At 39.4% G+C, this 22,930-nt stretch overlaps 1 protein-coding gene across 6 annotated transcripts in view; it reads left to right on the forward strand.

Annotated features, from left to right (window-relative positions):
- Positions 1-2,963: 2,963 nt before the first annotated feature.
- LOC110066670 (uncharacterized) overlaps positions 2,964-22,930 on the forward strand; it is a 43,313-nt gene continuing 23,346 nt past the window's right edge. Inside the window, exons 1-12 of one of the 6 annotated variants that reach the window (XM_089286954.1) lie at positions 2,964-3,091; positions 3,177-3,323; positions 5,533-5,679; positions 9,316-9,463; positions 12,706-12,957; positions 14,119-14,260; positions 14,794-14,842; positions 15,622-15,710; positions 16,403-16,535; positions 18,810-19,022; positions 20,878-21,085; positions 22,360-22,454. In XM_089286954.1, coding sequence (XP_089143080.1) covers positions 9,462-9,463; positions 12,706-12,957; positions 14,119-14,260; positions 14,794-14,842; positions 15,622-15,710; positions 16,403-16,535; positions 18,810-19,022; positions 20,878-21,085; positions 22,360-22,454 — 1,183 coding nt within the window. In that variant the 5' untranslated portion in view covers positions 2,964-3,091; positions 3,177-3,323; positions 5,533-5,679; positions 9,316-9,461. The other 5 variants (XM_089286958.1, XM_089286956.1, XM_089286955.1 and 2 more) reach the window with 5 other exon arrangements.

Here is a 22,930-nt window from a genome sequence, read left to right on the forward strand (position 1 = left end):
CAAGAAAGTGTTTGCTTTGAAAGCTCTTCGAGACTCTGGGATGATCCTTAATGTTATGACTTCAAGGAACGACAAGAACAGTAGAAACTCGACATAAGACTTTATGTCGGCCATGTGGACCGCATCAACCGCAGGAAAACTACATTGCTCGTGAGCCCGCGCTCTAACCCAGCAGTATTGCAACATAATGTCACGCATATTGTCACAGACTCTTCGAGTTTCACCGTTTATTAACACATGTCTAGTTCCGCTTTCACTCTTTGCGTGGTTGTCATTGGGCGGAAATTTTGCTACACATGGAGAAGATTGGCGCGTTCTTTCAATGAATCACGTTCTCCAAATCTGGCAGAGATAGGTTTTACTTGTTTATTCAAAACTTCATTAACCTTCCAGACTTCGTCTTTGATTAGCCTAACCTCTTAAAGTACAATTTGCCATTTTATGGAAGTATTGGAAGCTTTGATATTCATAAAATACAACATAACACCTAGGATAGAACCTATGAACTCACTACCCTAATAACAACGAATGTTGATCACAGATCAACCTCAGTTCGCAGACGAACAAGTCGCAAACAGTCTTGCTCAGAAACACGTTCTTTCTGTGAATTAAAGTTAGACAAGTGCTTTTGGGCAGGAATGTGAAAACTGTTTCAATTCAGAAAACCGTCAAGTACCACAAATAGAAAACACCTATAGAGAGCATGAAATTTGTTGCTAAACGCGGTATCATTGGCTAATCTTGGTAATGATGCAGATAAAGGCCTTAATAAAGAATGCAAATGAAATACATCCCATTTGACAGCTCGACATTCACGTGACCTCAGCTTAAGTTTTGCAGACATGTTATTACCTCACTTGTTGGCCGACTTTTTTCTTTTTCAATACCGCTCGAATAGTTCAGAGAGAACTATTCAAATATTTACAGCATTTCTGAATAGTGGACTTAATGGACTCCCTAATTTTCAGAAATAAGAGTACCAACCAAAAACTACCCCGGGACAAAACGAAATAAAGAGATAAAACAAACGCAATTGTTTTTGGCTTGGCTGACCGACAGCCACGCGACCTCACTGCTTGGGATTCAAAATATGAGATTTGTACCATTCAAAGTAGCTATTCAATGTAACTATACTGATCAGATCAGCTGTGTAGTCGGTAGTTGGTCGACTAATTTAGCCCGTCAAATTGTGATAAAATTGGCATAAAGAAACGTGCACAAGAGAAAAACAGACTGGAAGGTTACTGCCGTCGCACATAATTTGTCCTCTCGTCACAGTCTAAGATCACCCTTAGGGTCCTCAGTGAAACAAAATTCATATTCCACTGGAGTTACGTTTTCCCGATATCCATAGAAACTGAGCATAAATAGTCAGCGGATGAATGAAAAAGTCGACAGTCACCTGACCTGACGGCACGGTTTATTCGCGTCTTGTTATTTTTCACGTTCGGCGTAGTCACTAATAACTGAATCTGTCATCATGTCATCGAGAGATAGCGTAAAGAGACAAGTCCCACAGTCAGCTGACCTTAGCTTGCAGCAAACAAAACATGGAGGCCACACCCAATTAGGGAAATTTACCGTTTGTTCGTAGGAAGAGAAGGAACCTTATTTAGTCTGGGCTTTCAATTTCCTCTCCTCTTCTTACAGATCAACCCGATCATTTCAAAGTAAGAGAAGTGTTGGCTTTGAAAACTCTTCGAGTCTCAGTGTTGATTAACAGATGTCTAGTTCCGCTGTCACTCTTTGCGTGGTCGCCATTAGGCGGAAATTTTGCTGGAAACAGAGAAAATTGGCGTGTTCTGTCAATGAATCGAGTAGTTTTCCAGAGCTGGTAGAGATGGTTTTCCTTACTTTTTCCAAACTTCATTAACCTTCCAGACTTCGTGTTTGATTAGTCTGGCCTCTTAAAATACAATTTTACAATATATTAAAGTATTTGAAGTCCTGATAAGCTGCATAATACCAAGGATCGAAACTAGGAGCTCACGACCCTGATAAGTCGGAAACACTCTTGCTTGGAAACTCGTTCTATCTTTCTTTGAATTAAGTAATGTTAGACTAATGCTTGTAGACAGGAATGTCACAGAATACCTCCACCGACCGCGAATAGAAACACGTATAGTGAGCATAACATTTCAAGTGCTAGACGCGGTCTCACTGGTAGACCTTAGTAATGATGCCATACGCAGTGAACCATAAGTAAAATAAGGTCACTGAATAAATAATGCAAATATTACTCCCATTTGACAGCCTGACATTCACGTGACCACAGCTTAGGTTTTGCAAAAACATGTTACTATGAGATTTTTCTATTACCTTCCTCGTTGGCCGCCTTTTTTTTGATACTGCCTTTCGATCGAATAGTTCAGAGAAAACTAAGTAACAAATATTTACGGCATTTCTGAATAATGGAAGTCAGTAATGGACGCCACAATTTTCAGAATTAAGAGAACAAACCGAATACTACCCTGATACAAAACGGGATAAACAAAGTGTAAGATAGCTGAATAGATAGTGCAAGCGTAAACTGTAATTGCTTTTGCGCTTGGCTGGCGATAGCCACGTGACGTCACTGATTGGGATTCAAAACAGTCCTCACATGAGATTTTTACCTTTCAAAGTAGCCGTAAAGCAAGCTTTACTGATCACATCAGCTGTGTAGTTAGTCGATCGACTGATTCAGCCTGACATATTGTGATAGAATTGGCAAAAAGAAACGTGCAAAACAGAAAAACAGAACGAAAGATGAATGCCGTCGCAATTGATTTGTCCTCTCGTCACAGTCTGCGATCACCCTCAGGGTCCTCGGTGAAATAAATTCTTACTACCCTAGCTTTATTTTTATCCAGTATCCATAGAAATTAAGCATTAATGATCAAGCAATTATGTCAATGTCACAGCTGATGAATGACAAGTCTACAGTCACCTGACCTGACGGCATACAAAATAGTATGCGTGAAGAGAAAATTTAGCTTTCACTGCGGTTGTGGTAGAGAACGGAGGTCGCTTGTATTGAGCACCGGCTTATAAAAAAGCTTTCTGTGTACAGACTACAGAGCAACCTTTATTCTTTTTCAATATTTTTAAGGTAAGAGTCTGAATCTATAGTGTTCAAATATCCTCGACTCTCTGTGTTCAGCCCGACTAATTCTTCTTCCGGTTTGACTTTGTAGAGTTGGTTGGCTGGTTGCAAGTGGGCGCAAATTTTCCACACACGAGGAAGATTGCCGTGCTGTTTCTCTGAGCCTTGTTTATCAAACGTAAGAGAGATTTGGAACCTGCTCGTCCACGTCTGGAACTCTGATTACCCGTCTTATAATGTACGTATTAGTACGTATTCAAAACATATCCAGTTAAGTATAGATTGCGCAACTGGCGGGATTGTTAGCACAATGGCGAAATTTAGCGGCGGAGCCAATGGCCCGGGACCAATGGTCGGCTATTTTGTTACTTTTATTTGAAAAATTGATTTAAATCTACGACGGACCGAGGATCAAAGTGACTCTTAGTTGAAATTTATACTTAAATCAAACATTCACTATGGCAGTGTTTCGCCAATTTGTATGTTTCGCCGATATCAAGTACATTTAAACTTGACTAACTGTCAAGCTGACTTAGAAGTCGGCAGGTCAGGTGGATTTAAATGTACATGCACCAGAAACTGAAGTTAGTTGTCAGAAAATCTTCCCTCGAAACTAGTGTGGAAAAGCTATGCACTGCGAAGAGATAAGGCAGATTACGGCTTGAAGTATTCAGAAGCACAACACTAGACATGCGTGGATGAACCCCGCGCTGTGAAAAATTTCATGGAACATTCTTTTTCGGAGAGGTCAACAACACCATTCTTGGTGCATATGTATTTGTATTCCAAATAGATCAGTTGCTGCGTGGCACAGTAAACAGCTCAAAAGTTGTAAATGTTAATAATTCAGTGCCAAATTAAACTCAACTAAATCATGTCTACTTCCGCTGTCACTCCTTGTGCGGTTGCCATTAGGCGGAAATTTTGCTAGAAACAAAGTAGATTGGCGTGTTCTGTCAATGATTCAAATAGTCCGAGCGTTCAATTATTTTTCTCCTGTCGATTTCACTGAAAACCAAGGTCATCACGAGTTAGTTTAGAGTCCCTGGGACTAGGAAATATCGTCCAATTTCTTGGAAATCGGAAATCAAGCCCAAGTTGATCAAAATCAAGGTGCGCTTTTTCAAAACTTCATTAACCTTCCAGACTTTGTCTTTGATTGATCTGGCCTCTTAAAATACAATTTTACAATATATTAAAGTAATTGAAACCCTAGTAAGCTGCATAACACCAAGGTTCGAAACTAGGAGCTCACGACCCTGATAAGTCGGAAACACTCTTGCTTAGAAACTCTTTCTATTTTTCTTTGAATTGGGTAAAATTAGACTAATGTTTGTAGACAGGAATGTCACAGAATACCTCCAGCGACCGCGAATAGAAAACACATACAGTGAGCATAACATTTGTTGCTAGACGCGGTATCATTGGTAGACCTTGATAATGATGCCATACGCAGTGAACCATAAGTAAAATAAGGTAACTGAATAAATAATGCAAATATTACTCCCATTTGACAGCCTGACGTTCACGTGACCACAGCTTAAGTTTTGCAAAAACATGTTATTATGGGATTTTTATATTACCTTATTGCCTTCCTCGTTGGCCGCCTTTTTTTGATACTGCTTTTCGATCGAATAGTTCAGAGAAAACTAAGTAACAAGTATTTACGGCATTTCTGAATAATGGAAATCAGTAATGGACGCCACAATTTTCAGAATTAAGAGAACAAACCGAATACTACCCTGATACAAAACGGGATAAACAAAGTATAAGATAGCTGAATAGATAGTGCAAGCGTAAACTGTAATTGCTTTTGCGCTTGGCTGGCGATAGCCACGTGACGTCACTGATTGGGATTCAAAACAGTCCTCACATGAGATTTTTACCTTTCAAAGTAGCCGTAAAGCAAGCTTTACTGATCACATCAGCTGTGTAGTTAGTCGATCGACTGATTCAGCCTGACATATTGTGATAGAATTGGCAAAAAGAAACGTGCAAAACAGAAAAACAGAACGAAAGATGAATGCCGTCGCACTTGATTTGTCCTCTCGTCACAGTCTTAGATCACCCTCAGGGTCCTCGGTGAAATAAATTCTTACTATCCTAGCTTTATTTTTACCCAGTATCCATAGAAATTAAGCATTAATGATCAAGCAATTATGTCAATGTCACAGCTGATGAATGACAAGTCTACAGTCACCTGACCTGACGGCATATAAAATAGTATGCGTGAAGAGAAAATTTAGCTTTCACTGCGGCTGTGGTAGAGAACGGAGGTCGCTTGTATTGAGCACCGGCTTATAAAAAAGCTTTCTGTGTACAGACTACAGAGCAACCTTTATTCTTTTTCAATACTTTTAGGGTAAGAGTCTGAATCTATAGTGACGAAACATCCTGGACTTTCTGTGTTTAGCCCGACTAATTCTTCTTCCGGTTTGACTTTGTAGAGTTGGTTGGCTGGTTGCAAGTGGGCGCAAATTTTCCACACACGAGGAAGATTGCCATGCTGTTTCTCTGAGCCTTGTTTATCACACGTAAGAGAGATTTGGAACCTGCTCGTCCACGTCTGGAACTCTGATTACCCGTCTTATAATGTACGTATTAGTACGTATTCAAGTCATATCCAGTTAAGAAGGCCCTGTTAGGGAGGGTACCCATGTCCCTTCTCTGAAATTCGCCACCAGCCATGTCGGCATTTCGCAAGATTCCTATGTCGCCTGTCGGAATTTCGTCTCAGAGGAATTGTGTCGGGAAATTTGACCTTGTTCGATTAAAACGAAGCCATGACACATTACACATCGTAACACCTTTGTTTATTTAAAAAACAAAAAAAACCCGACACAGTGCTCTCAAGTCTCACGCATTGAGCATGAGGCTCACGCAAACGAATTCAATCTTGCGCTCTCACGCTGAAACTATTATTTCTCACGCATTGAAGGTTCCTTGCTGTTTTAGTCAAGTACATATAAAATTATAATTAAGTATCTCTTTGGATATAATTTACTCCTCTTATGCTTTGCACTTGCTTCGAACACTTTTCAGCAGTAGGAATTCTTGTGCAGAGCCAGCATTTCTCCGGTCAGTGAGTTAAATGATTATTTATGGTTATTTTCAAAGCATCACATTTCGACTCAGAATGAAGGAAAAGACTTCTTAGCTACTTCAATTTTTCAAAATTTTCCTAGGAGATGGGGGCATGCTTGGGGGCATATTGGGGGCATCCTTTCTAAGGGCTTGGGCATGCTTTCGAGCGCTGAAGCTGCTAACCTCCTAAGGGATGTGGGGGCATGCTTCCCCGGGAAATTTTGAAATTTAGACGCTTGGAATTGCTATTTTCAGCCTTTTTCCAGTCAGTATTTAGACCTAAAGTACAATCGAACCTATGACTATTTTTCCCATGTTATTTTTAACAACCGTTCTTTAACTCAAAATCTCAACGGCCTCAATCAGATAATCTCTCCTATCTATAATCCTCGTTTGAATTTGGCGTAACCCTTACCTTCTATTATTAAGACGAGAAGACCTTGGCAGTTTTCCCCTGTCTCTCTTTTCCTAGTTGATAATACAGCTTCATATTCTTTTACTGGTGGCCCCACTAATAAAAATATGAAGCCGACTTCCGAAGATCTCTTTCCTTAAGCGAGTTTTTAGGCGTTTTAGGGCACAACTCACTCAGCTGAGAGTGAGAAAAAATACTCAGCAATGACGGACTCGATTTATTCGACGTGGACGTTTTAGCATATATAAGAAAGCCTGGGTTTCACAACCCGTCGACATCGCGCGTGAGAGAGGAAAACACATTTAAAACTCTGGAAATGCATGTTCACTTCGACTCACACTTTTAAAACAATCACTGCATTCTCAGTTCCGAAATTCGTTGTCGGTCTATCTTCCCATTGGTGTCGCTTTTCCTATTTCGCTGGAGTAGTCTGTCGTTCATCGCCAATTCATACTCTCATGTCGCCGTTTCAAGGCCATGTCGCTTGTCGGAATTTACCCCTAACAGGGTCTCGTTAAGTATAGACTGCGCAACTGGTGGGGATTGTTTGCACAATGGCGAAATTTAGCGGCGGAGCCAATGGCCCGGGACCAATGGTCGGCTATTTTGTTACTTTTATTTGAAAAATTGATTTAAATCTACGACGGACCGAGGATCAAAGTGACTCTTAGTTGAAATTTATACTTAAATCAAACATTCACTATGGCAGTGTTTCGCCAATTTATATGTTTCGCCGATATCAAATACGTTTAAATTTGACTAACTGTCAAGTTGACGTAGAAGTCGGCAGGTCAGGTGGATTTAAATGTAAATGCACCAGAAACTGAAGTTAGTTGTCAGAAAATCTTCCCTTGAAACCAGTGTGACAAAGCTATGTACTGCGAAGATAAGTCAGATTACGGCTTGAAGTATTCAGAAGCACAACACTAGACATGCGTGGATGAACCCCGCGCTGTGAAAAATTTCATGGAACATTCTTGTTCGGAGAGGTCAACAGCACCATTCTAGGTGCATATATATTTGCAATCTAAATGGATCAGTTGCCGCGTGGCACAGTAAACAGTTCAAAAGTTGTAAATATTAATAATTCGGTGCCAAATTAAATTCAATTTAACACCTCTCTACTTCCGCTGTCACTCCTTGCGCGGTTGCCATTAGGCGGAAATTTTACTAGAAACAAAGTAGATTGGCGTGTTCTGTCAATGAATCAAGTAGTTTTCCAGAGCTGGCAGAGATAGGTCTTCCTTGCTTTTTCAAAACCTCATTAACCTTCCAGACTTCGTCTTTGATTAATCTGGCCTCTTAAAATACAATTTTACAATTTATTAAAGTATTTGAAGCCCTGATAAGCTGCATAACACCAAGGGTCGAAACTAGGAGCTTACGACCCTGGTAAGTCGGAAATAGTCTTCTGAGTCTTGCTTAGAAACTCGTTCCATCTCTCTTTGAATTGGGTAAAGTTAGATTATTGCTTGTAGACAGGAATGTGACAGAATCCCTACACCGACCGCGAATAGAAAACACGTATAATGCAGTGGCGGATCTAGGGGAGGAGCCCGGAGGTCCCCCCTTGTTTTGGATTAAAAAAGAAGAAATAACAGAAGGCAGAAAAGCCGGCAGGGCAAGCAAAACAAAACCGCCTCCCCCTCCCCCCCCCAACCCCCCCTTAGCTCAAGGTCTGGATCCGCCACTGTAGTGAGTATAACATTTGTTGCTAGACGCGATATCATTGGTAGACCTTGATAATGATGCCATACGCAGTGAACCGTAAGTAAAATAAGGTAACTGAATAAATAATGCAAATGTTACTCCCATTTGACAGCCTGACATTCATGTGGCCACAGCTTAAGTTTTGCAAAAATGTGTTATTATGAGATTTTTATATTACCTTCCTTGTTGGCCGACTTTTTTTTCTTTTTTGATATTGCTTCCGATCGAATAGTTCAGAGAAAACTAAGTAACAGGTATTCACGGTATTTCTGAATAGTGGAAGTAATGTACACCAGAATTTACAGAAATAAGAGAACAAACCGAATACTACCCTGATACAAAACTGGGTAAAAAAAAAGTGTAAGATAGCTGAAAAGATAGTACAAGCGTAAAGTGTAATTGCTTTTGCGCTTGGCTGGCCGATAGCCAAGTGACCTCACTGAATGAGATTCGAAACAGTCCTCACATGAGATTTTTACTTTTCAAAGTAGCCGTAAAGTAACCTATACTGATCACTTCAGCTGTGTAGTTGGTCGACTGATTCAGCCTGTCATACTATGGTAGAACTAGCGAAAAAGAAACGTACAAAACAGGAAAACAGAATGAAAGATTATTGCCGTCGCACTTGATTTGTCCTCTAGTCGTAGTCTGAGGTCAACAAAATTCATATTCCTCTAAATTTATTTTCACCCAGTATCCATAGAAACTAAGCATAAATGATCAAGCAATTATATCAATGTCACAGCGGATGAATGACAAAGTCTACAGTCACCTGACCTGACGACATAAAAAATAGTATACGGGAAGAGAGAATTTACCTTTCACTTCGGCTGTGATATAGAACAGAGGTCGCTTGTATTGAGCACCGGCTTATAAAAAAAGCTTTCTGCTTACAGACTACAGAGCAACCATTTCTCCTTTTGCAATACTTGTAAGGTAAGAGTCTGAATGTATGGTGTTCAAATATCCTCGTCTTTCTGTGTTTAGCCCGACTAATTCTTCTTCCGGTTTCACTTTCTAGAGTTGGTTGGCTGGTTGCAAGTGGGCGCAAATTTTCCACACACGAAGAAGATTGGCATGCTGTTTCTCTAAACCTTTTTTAATCAAACGTAGGAGAGATTTGGAACCTGCTCGTCGACGTCTTGAGCTCCGATTACCCGTCTTACAATGTAAGTATTAGTATTCAAGTCATATCCAGTTAAGTGTAGACTGCACAACTGTTTACACGATGGCGAAATTTAGCGGTGGAGCCAATGGTCCGGGACCAATTGTCGGCTATTTTGTTAGTTTCATTTGAAAAACTGTTGTAAATCTATGACGGACCGAGGATCAAAGTGACTCTTAGTTGAAAGTTATACTTAAACCAAGCATTCACTGTGGCAGTGTTTCGCCAATTTATGTTTCGTCGATATCAAGTACATCTTAAAAACAGTGACTAAGCTGACGTAGAAGTCGGCAGATCAGGTGGATTTAAATGTAAACTGAATGCACCGGAAACTGAAGTTAGTTGTCAGAAAATCTTCCCTTGAAACTAGGGTGACAGAGCTATGTACTGCGAAGATAAGTCAGATTACGGCTTGAAGTATTCAGAAGCACAAAACTAGACACGCGTGGATGAGCCCCGCGCTTCGAAAAATTTGTTTTAACCCTTTGAGCCCCAATTACGCATGTATGCGTAACTAATGGTCGTGCTCTTTGTACCACTTGTGACGTCATCAATTTAAATGTCATCAGATATTCTTGATAAGCAGATAGTAGTACTAGGCTAGGCCTTTCCGTACAATGGTCAGGTTTAGATATCGACGACATTCCGACGTCGCAAATCGAAAACAACGTTATCAGTTTTGGTTCAAAAACGGTGGTAAAATGGTCCACTACGCCTATGATTGATCACGGTCCATTTCTAGGCTTCGCCCGTAATTAACATCCAACTCTTCACGGCAGCCAGAAAGAACATGCAATGCAAAAGATAGCCAGTCTAAAAGGGCCGAGAAAAACAGAAAGGAAAGGGGCAACAAACAAAATTGAGATCGGTTAATGGCAAAATGACGTCCAAATTTTGGCTTATGCGCATGCCCGGAATTGAAATATTGTTTAATTTTGTACCTAATCCTCGAAAAATCTCTCCTTTTAGTAAAAAAGAGCTTTCTTAGCAAAACTTAGGCTTATTTAGCGTCATGGTAGCTAAAAAACCTGACTAAACGGTTAAAAACGGTATTTTTTGGCGAAAGTTTGGTATTCAAAGGGTTAAACCACAATTGCTACTAATCTCGCAATCTGTTGGCTAATTTGCCGTTGTCGATGAGAGTTCCGACAACGCTGCTTGCGTCAATGTGTCACGCTCTTAGTCACGCTCTGAAAAAAAAAAAACATTTTCTTTGGCGTTGATATTGTGGTAAAAAACAAATCGAATGTGGTTTAGCGTTGTCTGTACTCTTATCGACAACGATATGCCTCATCACAGTGGTCAAAATTTGTTGTGGACTCACCCGGCTGCGCCTCGTGAATTTGTTAAATGGAACATCTCTTGTTCGGAGAGGTCAACAACACCATCCTTGGTGCATATACATTTGTAATCCAAATAGATCAGTTGCTGCGTGGCACAGTAAACAGTTCAAAAGTTGTAAATATTAATAATTTAGTGCCAAATTAAACTCAATTTTTATAGCAGCTGTTTCGGGCCTAGCCCTCTCTCAGTGCTCAGTTTAGGTTTGAATTGGACACGTCATTGAATAAATAAACAGTTCTACGCGCTACTCTAACGAATAGGTAAAAGTGCACGCGCATTTGGTGTTCTCGTTATTGTATACAGACATCACTTTATACAGTTTTTCGTTGTTTAGGGCTGATTATGCAAGGAATAATTATTTTCATCTAAATCATTCGCCATTTTGTGCTCGACAACGCTTGACTGAAATTCAGACAGCCCTCTCTTCTGAATCGAGAGCTCATCGTGTTACACCTGATCATCAATGATATGCTATTTATAGCAGAGCTCCGGCGGCCCGAACCAAAGTGCCGCCAAGCGGAGCACACATGCATGTATGGAAATAGAAAACCATGCAACCCTTTTTTCATGGTCAAAATAGCTGGCGGCGTGGATCGAGGGGGCGTGCGCCCTACGACGACGAAAAACGACGACAACGTTCCACAACATGGCGGCCCTACTCCAAGTCATACAGCGCAGCCTTGGTTTATAGCGTACATCTTTGATATTGGACATCCATGTTAAGGTCAATAGACTGTTTTTGATATATTAAAATTCAGCATGGCAGCGAGGCCTAGAGGACACAAACAAAGGAAATTGAATGACACGTTTATTCATTTCTTTTGTTTGTGTGCTCTAGGCCTCGTTATCAAGCTGAATTTTATTATATCGAAAGTAGCCTTTTGGCAGAAAATTGGCACGTGTCGAAACAAGGTATTCAGGTATCCGCTGAACATTATCACGTGACCATATCGCGGATTCAGGCTTAGAGCTAATTGAGGTCACGTTTTTTTAAGTTGACCGCTGAGCAAGTGCTGTTTTTTTTTGATTGGATTGCAGACTCAAGTCGTGTTAACTTGTTGTAATTTATCAGGGCCGGGTTGTTCGGAATTCGGTTAACGCTAACCCAGGGTCAAAAGTTAACCAAGTATAAATTTTTCTTGTATAAAAATTTTGTTCACTGCCTATGTTTTGTGTAGTTTGAGATTATTCTAACTCAAAGCAGAAGGCCAAACAGTATAAACAGTAAACCTCACCGTAAAGTTACAAAACTCAAATCAAAATTCTCGCTTATCCTGGGTTAGCCTAATCGGGCTTTGAACAATTGGCCTAGAAACTCCGCTTTTAGGCTTTGCGAAATCTACATATTATCTTTAGCTTTTAGAAAATGCAAAAAGGACGTAATATACGTACCGTAAATCCCGAATTAGCCCCCCCCCCTCGAATAAGTGCCCCCTTCGAATAAGCGCCCCTCCTATCGGCCAAAATTTAAAATAAGCGCCCCCCCCCCCTCGAATAAGCGCTCCCCTTTCCTCCCCCCATTTTGTGGACGAGTAATGAGACAACAAAGGATGTGTAGTTTTCGTCGTGTAGTATTAGATTTGGGCATTGTTTCAGTTTGTGAACACGTTAAGTTTGGAAAAAAAAAATGCAATTACTAACGGTGCCGCGATTCAAAGTTTAGGATCAGTTTTTTGTGTCGCTAAACAGCTTATATTGTTGTTTACGCGCGGATGATGTATTAAAAAATGATCACGTCAGGCTACGATTTGGGAAAAATTAAATAAGCGCCCCCATCGATTAACTGCCCCCCTCAAATAAGCGCCCAGGTTGTTGTTAACTAAAAACTGAAATTGTTGGGTTTCCCTTTCGGATTACGTCTTAAATTTATAGTTTTCAAAATTAGTCTCTTGACTTTTTCAGGGAGCAACCACTAGGTTTGCCGTCAACAAGCGCTGCACGATCAGATCAATTCCTGAGGAACGTCCTTTTACTCAAGAATGGTGATTTTCAAATAATCAGTGGCCAAGTACACATGCCAACTAATAGTGAAATAGCTACAATAAGGGCCAGGACACAACAGTATAAAAGGGGCGTAGAATTTAATGCGAGCATGACTTCCGACAAGGTAAAGAAGAAACTGGAAGAAAAGTTTCCCTACTTAAAAAACAAGAGGTAAGGCAAACTTTTAGATATTGTTCTTTGCCTTTCCGAGTTCCTTTACTTACTTGGATATTCATCTTAAGGGCAAGTACACCCAGCAACACCTGTTATAGAAAATGCCTCACATTTGATCGAGGAATGAAAAAGAAAAACCTCTGGAACCAATCCAACTCAATGAAAAAATGCAAACAAAAGGATTGGAAGGGCATTTTTCTGTTTTCCTGCAAATTTTACTTAGGGCAACCTTATTTAACGAGACAAAACTTTGATGAACAAAAATTATCGTATTAATCCAGTACCCAAATTTACGAGTTGCTCAGCTATATTTCTGAAACGTCAACTCGAAACTTTTATACCTCTGAAACAGATATTTATTTATTTATTTATTTTTTTAGAATGGTAACAACATACAAAGATACACTAAACAGAAGAAGAAGAAGAACAAAAAAAACACTAACACTACTTACAATGATTGAATTACGATAGTCTACACTTACACTAATTACAATACAGTTGCCCTACTAAACAATACAAATAAACGGTGTTTACAAAAGGCAATTATATAATATGATACTTACCTAATTTCTTGCACTTTACAAAGGTACTTATAATCAATTTAAATCGCATTTTGAATACATGATTTCTCTAGCTGTATTGTATTATTTCACTTATTCCTTAATATTTATAATATGGGCAACACAAAACAGAAACAAAACAACGAAAAAGAAAGAAGGATGCTCTCAACTATGTTCTTGAAATAAAAGAAAATGAAGTTGCCATTTCACTAAAAATAATTTCAGTTTTTCTTTACATTTTTATGTACCATGAGAGCAGTTGGTTTCTCTCTTGTTTGGGGTAGGAGAATCCAACTGCTCGCAGATGAACGATGAAGTGAGCGATGGTCCATTTGGTGTCCCTTTTAAATTAGTTTCTGAATTTAGGATCTCCACGCGTTTCACTTTATTTCTAAAACACAAAATAGGTTAAGAAAGTGTCTGTTCGCGATAGTTTGAAGAAATGATGATTCACAGGAACGAAGTCTACATTATTTACCTTTACAAGCTAAGCAAACTGATTTAAACTGATGAAACAACACTAGTATCGTCAATTGTTAGCTTAAATGTGTGGATATAGCTGGAGCTAATAAGCGGCCCGTGTGTTTCTTTTCTGTAGATTTGTTTGTGCAGCAAAAAGAAAAATGGGCAATGATACAGCACGGTTTGACTTCGACGATTCACCCCGTCTGTGGAATGGAAGAACCATTAAGAGGATAATTGACGGCAATTCTACTCTCTATCTTCTAGAGAATGATCAGGTATGAATGAATTAGGTCCATATATTACGGGTCGCAGATGGTAGGCGCGCAATGATTGGGTTCATTTACGGGCCGTGTTTTACCGAAAGGCCCGCTTCCGCACATTTGATTGAAATGTTTGCCTTTCTTCATGATTAGACTGAGAGATAACAACATTTTATTAACATCGCGTTCATATCCCCTTATTGTTAAATACGGGTTCGATTTAAGGAGTGCGCTGTTCGCACAAGTGTCACTAGAAGAACAGAAAGTCTCGCGAACCATGTCTAGAAGCACGGACCTGGAACTCAGTTATAAAGAACTATTTAGCTAAATTTGGACTGTTAGTGTTCTTTTGAAGTTTAGTGAATTCGTGAATGAGTCGTGAGTTTGCCTGCAATTGTTTTACTTGGTTAGGGCCCTGGATTTCGAATCCTGAGGTCCCGAGCTCAAATCCTCCTTCATGTCACTAGATATCCCGGATTCAACTCCCGAGAACACAGCAGTACTTGATACCATGACAAGCAATTTATTTATTTCATTTGAACACATAGATGGACACGTCAAGTGGAATATCTGCAAGTGATTCTGAGTCCTCACAAGGTTTGCACCATTCCCTTGATTGTGATGTACAACGAATTTAGACGTGCATTTGTTTTTTAATCGAGTCCTTAGCTTGTTGGTTTTAAACAAGGTATGATAAAATAAAACTCCTGACTCTAATCGATCAAAATCCCTTTGAGTACTCCAGCATCTTTTTTTTTCATTTAACGAATGCTAATTGACATGAAGAATACATATAATAAAGCATAGAACCATGTAGAACGTCGAGAACCTGGCGGATGGCTCAATCCTACAGTTAAGGTCTGTGATGGCGATAAAATGGACTAAAAATAGAAGGACATTTGGAAGAGAGCGTCAATGAACTCAGGATCAAAGTGACGGTGAGCTACTACCACCCAAGACACCCATCTGCATTGTCGCATGTGCTTTCTCTAGGGTAACCATTTATATAATAGCTAGATGTACAGCCTTGAAATGTTGAGATGCAGAATTCCATCAATATAATCCTTTCAGGTTACAAAATTTAACCCGAGCCGATAATCTACAGGTCTCAGTTGTTTCTAAATAACTCTAAGAGAAATTGTAATGACAGATTGAAATCTGTTTGGCTGTCAGTTAATGTTGCTGTTGTCGCTGATGTTAATTCACACTTGTAATTGTTGTTGGTGTTGATGATGATGATAACAATGACGATGTTGATGACGATGGTGGCGATGAAATTGAAATGACTCCTTTGTTGTAAACGAGGAGCTTCTTAACATTGAGCATGTAGACTTGAACAGACTTAATGTCTCCATCTTATTTTGACTACGTTACAGATGTCACAGAGATATCTTCACTGTTAACGTGGTTACGCGATAACCTTCATTTTGACGTTGAATGCAATCCAAATTACAGTCCTTTGCAGGTAAATTTTTCTTGCCTAAACAATTTCCAAACCAAGAATGTCATCGATGATAGACTGATACTCCCAAATGCCTCAAATGCAATGCCAGTTGTCTTGTAGAACACGTCTTGTATCTTGATTAACAATATAAAACAAACAGCGGTTATGAACATTTTAAAAACATGCATTTTATGAACTTGACGTTTCGTATGCTAGTCACCATACATTTTCTACTGCAGATGTTTTCTGTCTAGGTTCCAGACTCTCATTGATACAGTATAAATAGCTTTCCAAACATTTTAACGGTTATACTTTAAAAATGTATGTTGACTAGCATACGAAACGTCAAGTTCATAAAATGTATGTTTTTAAAATGTTTATCACCGCTGTTTGTTTTATATTGTTAATCAAGCTACGATGGCCGAAGACCAAGAGTTTATATGATACGTCTTGTGTCGCTTGATACCGATCTGGCATTCTGTTAAAATGATAGTTTAAGAACTCGCCATTCCTAAAAGAGGACTAAGCCCGACCTCGGTGATCAGAAACAAACCCTGAGTCGTCAGAATAATTTGGACCCTTGCTCTGTGGTTTCCATATCAATTTTGACTTTCTGATAATAATGACACTTTAGTAAAATTACTCTTAAATCAAGGTGCTTGAAAGTTTAATGGGTAACGTTTCCGGGTTAATTATTTTCTCTTTGCCCACAGGGAGGAGGTCCTTGCGTTTTTACATTTACTCCTGGGCTTCACTCCGAAGTTACATCAGTTTATGCTACATTTGAAGGGCTAGACACTCAGGAACTTGATTTTTCAAGGAGAGGTTGGCTTGGTTTCTTTCCAGGTTTGTAAAAGTTTAAAAAATATTTTCAATATTCTTTTGAGCTATAGGAACACGATACAAACAGCAGTCGAGATAGTGATGCCATTTAATTTGCACCCTTCTCGTCTGTTAGGTTTTGTGCGCTTTTAACATATGTATTCGGAAACGTCCTCAAATCAGTTCGTCTTTTCCTTTTGTTTCTTGACCAAATTACATGCGAAAAGACTATCATAATTTAGGAAATTAAAAATTTATAGAGAAGTCCAAGGGCTATATAAATTTAAAAATTTCAAGCTTTCGGTAGTCAGACTAAAGCCTTCGATGGATAAGGATAGAAAAAATGACAACTACAGATGTGTAATAAGTGAATAAAGATGGGAGGTCAGGGGTTCGATTCCTGTCGGGGACTCAGGTTTTTTCTTTGTCCCACGCTCGTGTTATTTTGATGAACTCACCTTTTACAAATATGTCATAGTAATTGGACCGAGTGGAGAACAATTCAGGGAGTAATCGCGCTCGTAATTTCAAAATCGGACGAGCGCAAAAAATTATCGTATCTATAACAAATTTCGGAATTAAAAATGTCTTTTGAGAACTGTACGGCCCCGCAAATGATCCCCATACCGCAAATGATCCCCAAATTGTACCGCAAATGATCCCGGGACCGGAACTGATTCCACGCGAAAAGTTAGGAATGACGTGGACTGCATGAAAAGTCTATGGATGGATACATATTTTCTTAATTATCCTAGGTGAAGAAAAGAGAAGTACCTCAGGCATAAAAGCAGCAATAAAAAACGTTTCTCATACTGCGCAAAATACTAAATTGACATGTGTCGACTGCAGAAATTTATTCGTTTAGGAAACGCACTGCAAAAAGAAACATGAATCTTCGAAGATGCCTCTGCCATCTAATTAACCACTTAGAGCTTTTCCCTGTTCTCTTCTTACACCTGCGTCCTAGATAGCCACGGGCTCCCTCGAAAGTCTCTAAGATTCCTTCGTGCTAGTTACCGTAGTAAAAATGTAGTCAATCCACTTGGGAATTCTCAGTTGTCTCCAAATTTGAGGATATAGTGAACATCCTGCATGTGTTACCATACATTTCAGGCCCGGACACAATAGTCATTCAGGAAACGATCCAGCTAAACTACAAACTTCAAACACAGGATTTCGTAACGTTGGATATCATTTGTAAAGTTGTGAAATTTGTATTCAAATCGTTCATACTGCACATTTTCTTGCGTTTCATATAGTAACTGTTGTATCAAAATATTGTATTATTACTGTGAAACTCAGAAAACCGTGAATACCAGACATAGTTAAGGATTATTATTGTGCAGCAAGGAAAAAGCCAATTAAGCGTGAGAAAACCGTGACTAAACCGCAAACACCAGCGGTAATAGGCCACGTTCGATATATCAATATTTTAACATGGGTCCGAGGCTTTCAGGATAAACTTCTACGTTTGGTGTTGTTTTCTTTGTATCCAAGTCTCTTTTGGGAATTGAAAGACAAAGGAAACTTAAAAAAATTGCAATTTTGACCCGAAAGCCTCGGAACGATGTTAGAATATTGATATATCGAACTTGGCCTGTTGGTTGTGGTTTTGAGGTTTTCTCGCGTGTCCTGAACTTTATGGTTCAATACCAAATTAACCTTTTGGAATCAAATCCAAACGTTCACGATTTTCTGAGTTTCACAGTCATAAAAAAGCGATTGCATAAATTTAAAATCCACTGTCCAGATTCCTGAGTCCTCACATTTTCAAATTTTATGGCGAAGCGACCATTACCGGTCCGGGATCATTTATGGTACAATCTGGAGATCATTTCCGGTCCTGGGATCATTTGCGGTACAATTTGGGGATCATCTGCGGTACGGGAATCATTTGCGGGGCCGTACAGAACTTCGTTTGAGCGAAAACGTATGTAGCGCTTTTCATAAGTTTTAAAAACTGTAGGAAACATTGCGAAGGATTGACCTGCGAATTATGCGGGTATCCAATTACAAAATGTTCAAATTGGATATTTATAATTGGACACCCACGTGATCGCGCCCCGATTACGTGGCAAAAAGGCGTGCGGAGAACCAATCACGACAGTGAATTTTGTTATAGATATGATTAATAGAAAGATAGGTGGGACTATAAAAAGAATATTTTAAAAATGGAGAAAAGCAAGTGATAAGTTTCTAAAAAAAAATTGTGCTCGCCTTATTTTAAGCGTTAGTTCTTTGTCGGAGCTGAAATTTGTATCTTTCTCACGTTCACAATTTTTTTCAACTGTTGTGCAGCTTCACCAGTTCCTCGGGTGGTTTGGGTCACACTCACGTCGCAAGATGGTATTATTTTAGGACGGACTCAAGTAACATATGGAACGCACCTGCAGCAAGTAGTATCCTTTCCAAGCCCCCTGAAGAGGTTTTTCGAAGACTGTATGAGTGCTAATCCATCCGGTAGTCCAACTGGAAACAGTGGAGGTGAAACAGAAAGTTCTAAAACTCTTGGTAAGTTGATTCTTAATTAGAAGTAAGTTCAATTTTTTTTCTAATAGACCTTCATAATCACAAACAAAATGCAGTACCATGCTACTGACTAAGATGATTTAACGCTACACCTTTTCCATCAATCTCACTGCTAAGGGTTAACTGGCTACGTCTTTCAACAAGAAGAAAACATAATGGGAGGAGGTGAATGAAAATGCAATAGGAACTGCACGAGTATGATGTGATTTTAGGAGTGCGGTGGGGAGAGCGCTTGCCTCGTAACAGTGTGGCCCAAGTTTAAATCCTGGATCCAGTGTCTTATGTGGGTTGAGTTTGTTGTTGGTTCTCGCCTTTATGCTCCCGGAAAGGAATCCCTCGGTGAGGGTTTTTTTCTTCATGTATACTCTGCTTTTCCTCCCTCCGCAAAAACCAGCACTCTAAATTCCAATTCGATGTGTCCTCGATTAGTGAGCACAACACAATAAAAATAATTAAAACGGTTCCCACTAATTTCCAAGGAGTTATTCTAACTCTAAAAGTGGAGTAAAAATTTTGGGTCCAAAATAGTTCCCTTTCTGGGATTATTTTTACTCCAAACTTTAACTGTTAGGTTCACTTCTAGGAGGGTCATTTTAAACTCTTAAATGGAGTTGCTTTTACGGTCTCAATATTTATTTGGAGTATTTTGCTGCAGCAGAGTTCCCTCTACTCCACACTTGAGTCTGTCTGTTATGGCATAAATCGGGCACACCATCGGTATGGCTTTCCGATTTGTGATTTGACTTGTGATAGAAGTGTTCTCGAGGCGGCTAAAATTGAGCTTGCAAAACCTGTTTCCGTAAAAAGGGGGCCGCTGTTACTCCCGAGATGATTTTGAGGATATATAATAGGTTTGCGCACCCCAAGGCTAATCCCTCTAATCATCGCTTAGCTGCAATTTGCGTGACTGCCTAATCGGCTTTTCTCCGCGTCAACGAGTTAGCTAGCTTTCGTTGTTGTGACGTTAGTTTTTGCGATGCATTTGTCAGAATTTATACATGTGAGAGCAAAACAGATGTTTATTATATGTAATTTTTAGTTTTAATTTTATGAATTTATTTTCTTCAAAGATAGAGCATATTTTGTTCTCAAAAAAATTCGTAGTAAAATAAAGTTTTAGACTTGGCATGCGTTTGCGGAACTAGGATATCTTATACACTTGTTTGATCTACATAGCTTAAGAACAGGGGCCGCTAAGGAGCAGGCATCAGTAATCTACACTCTTTATGTCACGGCAGATGGGAGACTGATCGAGCCGAGGACGGCTAGCTACGGCTTTATTACGATAAGTTAGAATCTTTACTCTCAGTTTCTTGAAGTTTGCACACTTAGATTCCTTTGTTCTCTTTCTTTATGAAATGACCTCTCAAAGGGTAATTTTAACTCCTCATTTGAACTCCCAACAGGAGCTATAACAACTCCACTTGGATATTACCCTTATTACCCTTTTTTTAGCTGAACAGGAATTCATATAAACAAAATCTGAGTCATTAGCTGAATAGAGTCAAACACTGTACTCATAACATAGTTTACCGTTGCATTGTATATAACGTAGAAAACAGCTCAAACATGCTCGACAGCTCAAACAGCCCATTTGGATGCATACGACATCTTCTGTTTGGCGATCCCTTAAAAACTTTGCATACCAAACAATCACCCCCTTTGAACATGCACAATAATCACAGCCAACGTCTCCATGGAACAATCGTGTACCTCAAGTGATGGCCCTGCTTTGGGAAAGCAGCAACACAAACCTCGACTTTTTCCATTTATCATTTATTGACATGTTTAGCCTTCAGAAGATAAGTTTATCATAAACTTTTACTTGTCTTCTTAGGATGCAACAAACCAGTCCAGATGTTGAGTCTGTTAGTATATGTAGCAGCAGAAATTGGCGCTCAGCAGTTCATTGAAATAATCTTCACCTCTTCAGCGGGAAGAGTGGTACACAATGCATACAAAGGCAATTTAACATTGCCAGAGGTTATTGCCAGAGATCATGGCAAAGAAGAGACTGCAAATTACCTTGAAGACGTGACCAAAAGGTAAAAGTGTCTAAAAGAACGTGAATTATTAAGTACTATAGTACAAGGCACTGGACTAATTAAGACTGGAGAGTGAGCACATGCTGCTGCTTTTTAATATATTTTTTGTTTATTTGCAGAAATTTTTTTCATTTAAATGCACGAGTTCTCCAGCCCAGTGACTAGGAGATAAATCTCTCCTCCCCCCCTCTCCCTCCGGACGAGATTTGATCAGATCTATGTTAACAAGGTGTATCACGCCCAAACTCATGGCCCCTATTTAGCAAGTATACAGAATATTTAAAAGAAAACTATTCTTGCATTCCATACAATGGTAAATATTGACCCCCAGAGGGGGCAAATCCATCAGCTTCCCTTGGAGAGTTTAAAAGAAGGGACCGCGGTTGCAGGGACTAGTCCCACTTAAAGTTCACACAAGGGGTCTTGAGAGGCAACTCACGGGAACTTGTCTCTTCATTTCAAACCAATTTGAATTCGTGGGACAAATAGCAGGGACCAAATTTCCGTCCCTGTGATTAGATCTCCCGGGGGGGGGGGTACTCCCTCACATGGGCTATATAGGTATGTGCGGCCCCAAAGGGTATGGTTTTTCAGCTGTTTTGGTCATATATAGGGTATCGATTTTAGCTGATTTTGGCCAGTTTGGTCATAAAGAGGATATGGTTTTTGCACTCTAGCCTTGATATGGGTATCTTTTTTTAAAAAAGCCACTTTTTCGTCATTATCGAAAAGAAAATCAACAAAAGCTCTTCACAAATTCTGTTTACGGTAATTTAACATTGGTCTGAACTAGGGAACGTATTATAACGCAGGTCTGAAACAGGGTTTTGATTTAAGGGTTAGGTCATAAATAGGGTTTCGAGGTTTTGGTCAGGTCATAAATAGGGAAGGGAATATCGCAGATTTTGGTCATAAATAGGGTAAGGGTTGTGGGAAGCGGGCCGCACACCCCCAACCGATTTTTCTGGGAGTACCCTCCCCCCGGGATAGATCTATTGACACAAATGGCTAGTTCACACGAAGAGACTTCTCCAGCGACTTGTTACAAGAACCAGTCGCTCGGACGTGTTCCTTAGTGTGTCCCGACCTTAAGGACCAAACATTTCTGTCCAGTGAATTTTATTTGTGTTGTAAGTAATTTATCATAACTTCTATTTCAAATTTGTTCTGGTAGGATGGACTGAAGACTTCAAGCTATTAGTGACACCGACATAATTTACTGTCTATAAGAAGGTGAATCTGATCTTTTTCACAAGTTTTTTTCCGCTGCACAGATTTTCTGAAGAGACCACGACCGATAACGAATGCTCTCAGATAATTGATTGGTCCGAACTCGTGAAAGCTGCTGAGGAAGCAGAAAAACAGTTTGGTAAGTAAACAACATCGAAGATCATCTTTTCTCCTTAAAGATGATTTTTTACATAACAAGATCCGTATTTGACTTAATGATATTCACACAATTGTGTATCCCTGTAATAATTCAGGCTTCAGATCGACAATATCTGTAACAAATTCTAATGAATGAATGCATGAATGAATGAATGAATGAACGAATGAATGAATGAATGAATGAATGAATGAATGAATGAATGATAGAATAAATGAACTTTATTTAAGTGTCTGAGTATTTAGCTTAGTCGTGGACAATCAAATAACAATGAAAGTAAAATAAAAATATTATTATATGGCTTTGTCTCACAAGGACTGGGAACTACTAAATTCACGAATTTGATTGGCTGACATCGATATTGAAAGCGGTCTAGATTTTCCCATCTAGACCGGTAATGTTTTGCAGTGAAAAAGTTGCAAACTAAAATGCAAATCATTGACTATTTTAATCTAACA

This window comes from Orbicella faveolata, unplaced genomic scaffold, assembly GCF_042242905.1.
Source record: "Orbicella faveolata isolate gen_17 unplaced genomic scaffold, um_ofav_v1 contig_14, whole genome shotgun sequence".
Taxonomy (NCBI): Eukaryota; Metazoa; Cnidaria; class Anthozoa; order Scleractinia; family Merulinidae; genus Orbicella; species Orbicella faveolata.